At 37.0% G+C, this 8679-nt stretch overlaps 1 protein-coding gene across 1 annotated transcript; it reads right to left on the bottom strand.

Annotated features, from left to right (window-relative positions):
* Positions 1 to 1753: 1753 nt before the first annotated feature.
* LOC141665882 (uncharacterized) lies at positions 1754 to 2176 on the bottom strand. The gene has a single exon (XM_074471866.1). The coding sequence runs from the start codon at positions 2174 to 2176 to the stop codon at positions 1754 to 1756; it is 423 nt and encodes a 140-aa protein (XP_074327967.1).
* Positions 2177 to 8679: the final 6503 nt, after the last annotated feature.

Below are 8679 nucleotides of genomic sequence, written 5' to 3'. Positions count from 1 at the left end.
TTTTGCTTTAAGCGTGACATATTATATGAGACCGAGAGTCGGTCGGGATTTAAGATAAAACACGGGAATCATTCCGGTGATATTATAGGATGGTTATAAGTCCATAATAGTACATTTTAAAAGGGACTCAACGTCCACTTACCAAACATTAAAACCCCTCGAACTTTTATTAAAACGATTTCCCAACGATCATATTCCCTCAACTATATTTTATTGATTCGAATAATAAATACTATATACTTATTCTTTTATCATGGGCATAGTATACCCCAGCAATTATTTATTTCAAACCTGATTAATCATTAAAGATTATTAATTGCGTAAACATAAACTATTTGAGGAATATTATTTTAAATACTCTTTTGAAGAGTAAATTCATTCGAGGTTTAATTATTTATCGATTATCATTTAATTATTAATTATTATTAAAGGGTTTATTTTGATTTAAAATCATAGATCCTGATTTATAACATGCTTTCTGATTTCGAAAAATCATCCGAGTAATTTCAGATCGTCGGAGAATATTATCCCGACTTATTTAATATTTTGAATATAGTTTCAAGGAGAAACTTTTCCCATTATTTAATTATCTGTTGACAACGGTCAACTCACATCCTTAGTACTTCCTCCGAAACTTTCGGAAGTACATACATATATATATACAGTAAAGCTATGCCTATCAACAAGCAAAACGCTTGGAGGAACTTCGATGCGGTTCGAGTTCTCGAGATATGATAGGATTTCCTAAAGGACAAGGGAGGGGTAGGATCCAAGTACTTTGTGTATTAGATAGACTACTGGTACCATAGAAGACGGTACAATAAGTACCTATGGACCTGTGAAGTGTGTGTATACCCAAAATGAGGACACATAGCCCGTATGCGGCAAGGGTGATAACCGAGACGTGAAGGTGTCGTCCTTCTACTAGTAGAAAAGGTTACTTTTATCGCAGTACGACTGATCATCATATGCGGTGGCTCCAACAAATGTCCTAATTCTTCCAATTGGAATTGAGATGCAATACCGTAACCCAAGCCTAGGTGTTGGGATTACTATTAAGGTATTCGCAGGATATTAAAATCCCTTAAAGAATTGTTTTCATAAGAAGGTGTGTATCACCAAGAAAAACTATTTTTGAATAAAACATAATTATCATATATGATGTCATCATGCAGTCATTTTCATACTGTACATTATTATGATGGGCATTATAGCTCATACTTGTGTTCTTAAATTTATACAACACAACAGTGAATCAAGATGCCTGCCATGAGAACTACAGCCAGGAAACGGGTAGGAAATGGCCAACTGTTCCGTAGATTGTTTTGTGTTGTACCACAGGTAGTCAGAATAAGCTGGATTAGTTTTCAGTTGTTTATAGTTCGGCTTATTTATAAGTGTGACTTATGTAAGGTAAGAAACAAGAAACGTATATTTGGCCGACGAAATAGCCTTACCTAAAGGTCACTCCCCGGTAAGATTAATTACTTTTGGGTTGTAATAAATATCACTTGATGGTTGACAATTACTCTAGTTATGATGGTTCGTTTCCAAGACAATAACCTGTAAGTGTGTGTGTGTGTGTGTGTGTGATAAGTGTGGGGTCGTGAAGCGTGAGTATTTATATACTGTAGTGTGAGTTGTGTGAGTTTAGATGGTGTGGCCTCCGAGACTCCTGACCCCAGGTTTTGGGGCGCTACAGCTAAATAAGACTGACAGCCTTGGCGTAACAATCCCTTTGCTTGTAGTGCGGTCAAAAATTTGTGGGCCTGCTTCTGCCCTCGTAACGTGATCCTCTTATTATCTGGTCTTTTAAGTTAACTCGTTTAGATCTACAATTAATTTGTGCATCATAACGAGCTAACCAATCCATCCCTAGAATTACATCAAATTCTCTTAACCTAAATGGAATAAGGTCAACATAGAAGGGTTGCCCTTGAATTTCTATTTTACATCCCTGACAAACCTGACCAACGGGAATAACTTCTTGATTCGCAATCTCGACTGCCAAAATTTCATCTAAAGGTATCGGTTCTAATCCCAATTTGTTTACAAAATTTTCAGATATGAAGGATTTAGTTGCACCGGAATCAATTAACACACATGCATCCACGGAATTCAATAGTAATGTACTTGCAATCACATCATTATCTTCCAGAGCATTCTTGAGAGTCATGTTGAAGGTGCGCGCAACAGGCTTGGCATTGTTGTTGGTACTTCCTCTCGGTGGAGGTGCTTCAAGTCTGGGTACAGAATCTCCCTTATTCTTTTGGGAGCATTCTCAAGCATAATGTCCCTTTTTCCCGCACGCGTAACAATTCACTGTCTTCTCCTTGCAATTAGGGGATAGATGTCCCTTCTTTCCACAGGTATAACATGTCCTTTCTTCCAAACGACAACGTCCATTATGCCTTTTCCCGCATGTTTTGCACTCTGGCCACTGAGGTCTTCCTTGAATCAAATTTGTTGTGGGATTGGTTCGGAATTGATTATTTCCTTTATTCTCTAGCCTCTTATCATTAGGCTTCCGGTCTTCTCTCTTCACGAATGGTCGCTTGCCCTCATTCCGGTTAAGTCTGTAGTTAACACTCCCTTCATCAGACTGAAACTTACGCTTATTTCCACCCTTCTCCTTTGGATACAAATATGCCCCACTCTCGACAATCTGTGCTTTCTGCACCAGTGTGGCATAATCTAAAAACTCTAATACAACAACTTTGTTCTGGATCCAGGGCTTCATCCCTTGCTGGAAATGTCTAGTTCTCTTCGCATCAGTGTCAACATAATGTGGTACAAACCTAGATAGTTCAGAGAATTTATTCTCATACTCTGCCACAGTCATATTATCTTGCTTTAATGGAAGAAACTTCAATTCCATTTGAGCTTCCATATGTCGGGGAAAGTACTTTTCTAAGAATAGTTCCATAAACCTGTCCCAAGGAATAACAGCTGTCCCTTCTAAGTTTCTCTTAGCCTCCCACCAATAGTTAACTTCTCTTTTGAGCATATAGGCCGCAAATATAGTCTTCTTATCATTTTCGACACCAACAATTTCAAAGGTCTTCTCAATCTCCCTAAGCCAAACCCTAGCAGTAATAGGGTCAGATGTCCCATGAAACTCTGGAGGGTTCAAGGATTTGAAGGACTTAAAGGTGGCAACATTTTGGGCTTGCCTTGCTGGTGGAGCCCCAACTACTGGTGGTTGGTTCTGACGATGCTGGTTGAGTAATTCTGCCAGTCTAACTATGGGATCATTAGGATCCGGTGGAGCGTTAGCATTTTGTCCGCCTTGGTTGGGTCCATTGATTGGACCTTGGTTAACTGGGGGTCTACCTCCTCTTTTTGGTAGCATCTTTCACTAATAAGAGTAAACATTAACGGTGACTAGACAACAATATAATATGTGATACTCATGGAGTATCCGGTTTTCAAGAATTTAATATGCAGGTATGATCACACTGTTGCCATGATGAATTGCCAAACATTTTTTTTGACAATATTCGGAAAAAAAAATTCTAAGTTTAGATGAAAAGGATAAATCGGTGTTTTATTGTGTAATCAAAATTCTTAATAGTTTGAAAACATTTAATATTTTAATTGATAAAAATTCTTTCTATCGAAGAGAAATCATGTGTTATGGAAATTATTTAGTTAGATATTTTTAAGAAAACAGTTTCCGTTACCTCCTTTTTAAATAATTTGTGTCGAGTAATTAAAAATCGTGTTTTGAAAATACATTTTTTTTTGAATTTATCACCATGGCTTACAGTGTACAAGTTTATAAAGCAATAATGTCTAACAGTCATAATCATAACATCAAAATAGGTACCCCTTCGGGTATATCATCATCATAATAAACGGTACCAAGTCTGGAATAGAGTACGGTACAACCAGAGACATAATACATCCAGAGTCATAAGTGTGAATACATCAGAAAATCCTACTACATCAGTCTAGAATACATATAAGAACCTATCTAGGTCTTCAGCGGGTAGCTACATCATGCCTAAAAAAAAATAAAGTCTGCAGCTGTCTGGTCAAGTCAAGCTATACAAAAGACTCATATACCCGGTCTTCGACTAATATCATCGTATATATATACCGTCTAGCAAAAGATGGAGATGGACAAGCGGATATGTATATATGTCATCTCTCCCAAAAGTCAAAGTCATAGATACTCCATCACGGGGGCCAAACAGCTCGCTCACATGGCGTACAAACTCGGTACGACCATCTCTGAGAATCCTGGACACCTCATCCCTATTAACAACCCTAGAACTAGTGGATGGAAGACTATCAACCTCAGTCTGCATCCCAGTGACCATAGAAGCAGCAGTCTATGACACATTCTCATACACAACACTCCTACGGACATGGTCATCATCAGCTAGTGGAGGAACTGTCATATCTGCAATCATCCTAATCAAAGCCTCCCTAGTCACAAAAACATCTCTATACCGCACGAACAGGTCATCATATGCACCCCTGAGCTCATCATATAGGAATGCAGGAATAGTCTCTAACTGGTAACCCATCTAAGTAATAGGATCTATAAATAGTGGTATACCCTGATCGGGAGCAGCAGCAACAGGGGGTATCGGTGGGGTAGCAGGAGCAGTGTCACACACGGGAGTGGGTGTGACCATAGTAGAGACCAAGGCAGGTGATATGGCAGCTAATGAAGTATGGGATCCCTGACTAACAACGACAAAATCTACAGTCATAGCACTAGAAGTACCCATACCAACGGTAGAAGGAGTAGTCCCAGGAAGAAGAGACTCAAACTGGTACCTATCTGATATCGGCATACCAAGAATAACTGAAGAAGTAACTGGAAAAGTCGGGTGAAAGTGTCTCACCAACTCGGCCAACGCAGGATCATCCCCGCGCGAAGGAGTAACAATAGTAGAGATAACCGGTGTAGAAACCGACAAAATAAGAGATGGTTGTGTAGTCAATGGAGATAGGGATCTGAAACTAGGAGTCACTGTCCCATCTACAGTCTGGTCCACTAGAGACCGAAAAGTTATATCCTGTGGTGGTGTATCCATAAGATCTACAATAACAGGAGGTGGAGGTGGTATCTCCTGGACTGAAGTGTCATCTGAATCCATAGTCGGGGGTCTGAATGTCTTGTGAGGATCAGTCTCTGAGTCGCTAGATACTATCATGTAAGCCTCTGAAGGATTTGTGTCTGAACTAGAGTCCACGACCTCTCGTGGAAAGGGAGTAGGTGATCTGTCTCTAGCTGATATATGGCCTGCCATCTATAAAGGAAATTTATAAATAATTATTATCGAGCTTCCACTTTATGCTTTATTATAATATTGTTCTCATAAATTTATATACTTATATGTTTATTATCTCTATCGTTTGACCGTAAGCGACGCTTTTAATAATTATCTTTTATTTTTATCGAGTATCCTATACTCTCGGTGTTCATTATCATTGTTATTACTCGAATATTTATATATCTCTATAGAGTTATATACCTAAGGTATCGTGTATCCTAGGTAATATAACTACAGCTCTGATACCATCCATGTAACGCCCCCATACCCACCTTACCTGGATTTAGGTCGTTACGATACCATGCTCTGTACCTGCACAATTTATTCCATACATATAATATATTTTATTAAGGGATGGGATTCCATTCCCCACAAGTCTCAAGATCTTTCATCACATTATCTTATTATTATTACATACCGAGAGTACAAGTCTTACAAATTTATTTATATAGGTGACTATGTCAACCCGATAATTATACTAGGTACTGTCTACTCTGAATTACACCTTACGAGTGCCTTCCCTTTCCGAGCTCTGACTAACTGTTCGTCATTTCCGTCCTCACACTTTACTGTTTAAGAATAATAATATAACACAAGGGTGAGCATAATATGCTCAACAAGTATATCCAGTTCAACAATAAAATTAGGAATTTACCAAAACTATTCAATACAAAGCGATAGGGGATGTGCAAAATATCAACAGCATACATATAAATCATTTATCAAATTTACTCACACAACAGTAGAATTCTCGAAATTGGCAATGCTCAACAATTTATCAGAAACTGGTCATTTTCCACCTCAGTGCCACAGCAATGCGATCAACTATCGCCAAGTACTTTCACCCGCGAACTTACACTTGCCCGATCACGGCTCGTAGTACAGCTCGCAAACATACATTAATATGGCCGGCCTAAAAGGGGTTAACGTCTCAACCCTCGGCTACATTTGAGCCGATAAAATATATTTATCCAAATAACCGCTCCGTCTCTCTCTTGACGGTTGTACGAGTTATTTTCAACTTCCGCAGGTTAAACCGCGTTGACCAGTTAGGAGGAACTCATCCCACAAAAATCTCACACGTTTGAATTATTTGAGAAAAACTGAAGATATCTTTCATAACAATAATAGTCCAGACCTGAACAATAGGTCGGTTTTTTATAATGGAATCGAATATAATTTACCAGTACGAACTATGTACCCGATAGTTGGCAAAAGAGGTGATTATCTCGAACAATTGAGGGAAATCAATTCCAAGGAAAAATTTCAATAACGCTGTTGTAATATACCAACGTGATGATTTTTAAATATCATATAGAGATAATTAGTTTGAATATAATTATTTATATAATATTATAATGAAATCGTAGTCATGATTTGAAAAACCTTTAATTAATATAATACATACACCAATATATATATATATATTTAGTATCAAAATATCATATATATACTTTAAGTTGATCCGAACAATGGATCCAACTCGATGAGCAAGAATGTTCACACAACGATCGTAGTCGAGGTAATTAGGTGTATTCAACAACTTTATCCAGTAATACTAATAATAGTTTAATATCAATGAACATAATTGTAAGAAGACCATTAATAAAAATATTTTCACCAATGGTTGCTATTTAAATTTGAAATTCCAAAAATATATTGAAGCTTGAAATCCATTGTTGAGTATAACTATATATAATATAAATCAATTTTAAAAAAAAATGTCAATGTTTCAAATTAGAGTGTTGAGTATCATTGCAGGAACTAGCAATAAATAACTTAAGAAACAAATTGACAAAAGTCCGGAATACATTGACGAAATAATAATGATTTCAAAAATAAGCAATATTAAACAACACACTTTCAAAATAAATTAAGATAGAAACAAAATATACTTGCCTGAATTTCCAGCTAATATGCGCTCACAATTTCCAAAAATAATATTTTTCACCCTCTATTTTAAGGTTCCTCTCACTGAATTTACTATCACAAATAAATATTAATAAATTAGTTGTGGTTCTTACGCCATTACTCTAACATATTTATTTGACTTATTCGATGAATTCCTATTACTTGGAAAATAATATATTTTAAATACCCATTATTAAAACGGATTCTTTACATATTATTATATTTTTATTCTCGCCTCTAATAATTTATTTTTAATATTCTCTAACATATTTTCATCTTAACCATCATTTAATATTATTTCCCATAAAAATTAATTTATCCTTAACATTTTAAACTTCTACTTGAATCCATTATTCTATTTTAAATTCTCTCTCCAATATACTTTTATTTACTTTCCTTTTATAACAAAATTTTAAATTCCATACTCACTCCCTTTTAATATTTTATTACTTTCCTTTTATTATTTTTTTTATTTTCTGTTTTGACTTAATTCTACTTACCATTTTTGTTTTATCATTTTACTAATTTACCCTTGTCTCTTTCCCCTCAACCCTTGACTTCCATCACCACCACCCTCCTCCGCCGGCGCCACCCTCCTCTGCCTGCCGCTGCCGCCGGCGGCGGTTTCCGGCCACTTTCAAAACTCCGAACAAATCACACAAAAACATTACCCATGACCCGATCTACTGATTGCCCAAACCCATTTTTCAAAAATCAACTCCGAACAAAAATTCCGGCGAATCTTGAATTTTTCCGGTCGCCTCCACTCCTCTCCTCTCTCTCTCGCGGCTGTTCTCTCTCTCTCTCCCTCTTTCTCCGCCGCAACTGCCGAACACCACCACACGTTAGTGGTGGCTCCGCCGTCATCCCCCTTCCCCTATACCAACATCACACAACTACAACTCCCTCCTCTCAATTAACTCTCACCCACTCACCAAAATCTCTCTTCTCAATTAACTCTCACCCACTCACCAAAATCTCTCATCTCCCCCTTTATTTTCATCGTCTCCGACTAACCACCCGCCACCACCGTCGTTGCCGCCGCGGCTGGTGGTGGTCTCCACCCGTACCCCCGTTTCTCCCGAAGCCAATAACAACAACACCCCAAACTCCTAATTTTTTACTACCCTATTTACACTTATACGTACAACACAAAAAAAAAACAAATCACTAAAGCCCAATACCAAACCCATTTATTTAACACTTTACTTCCTTGTTAAATTAGATGCAAAATACATAATTTCAACACAAAAATAATTTTATCACATTATTCTAATTAAATTGGAATCAGTAGAATTAAATATAAATCCCTAATTGATTAGCTACTATAGAGCCTTAATTAAGCAATTCTACCATAAACAGATATATCTAAAAAAAATAGAATAAGAATAAAAGTAAATGAATTTACCTTATTTGAGAATTTGATCAAGCAACTTTCCTCAATTAGACTCCTCTTGATCTTCAATTAACCCTTCTA

This window comes from Apium graveolens, chromosome 6, assembly GCF_009905375.1.
Source record: "Apium graveolens cultivar Ventura chromosome 6, ASM990537v1, whole genome shotgun sequence".
Taxonomy (NCBI): domain Eukaryota; kingdom Viridiplantae; phylum Streptophyta; class Magnoliopsida; order Apiales; family Apiaceae; genus Apium; species Apium graveolens.
This window is presented reverse-complemented; position numbering and strand designations above follow the sequence as displayed.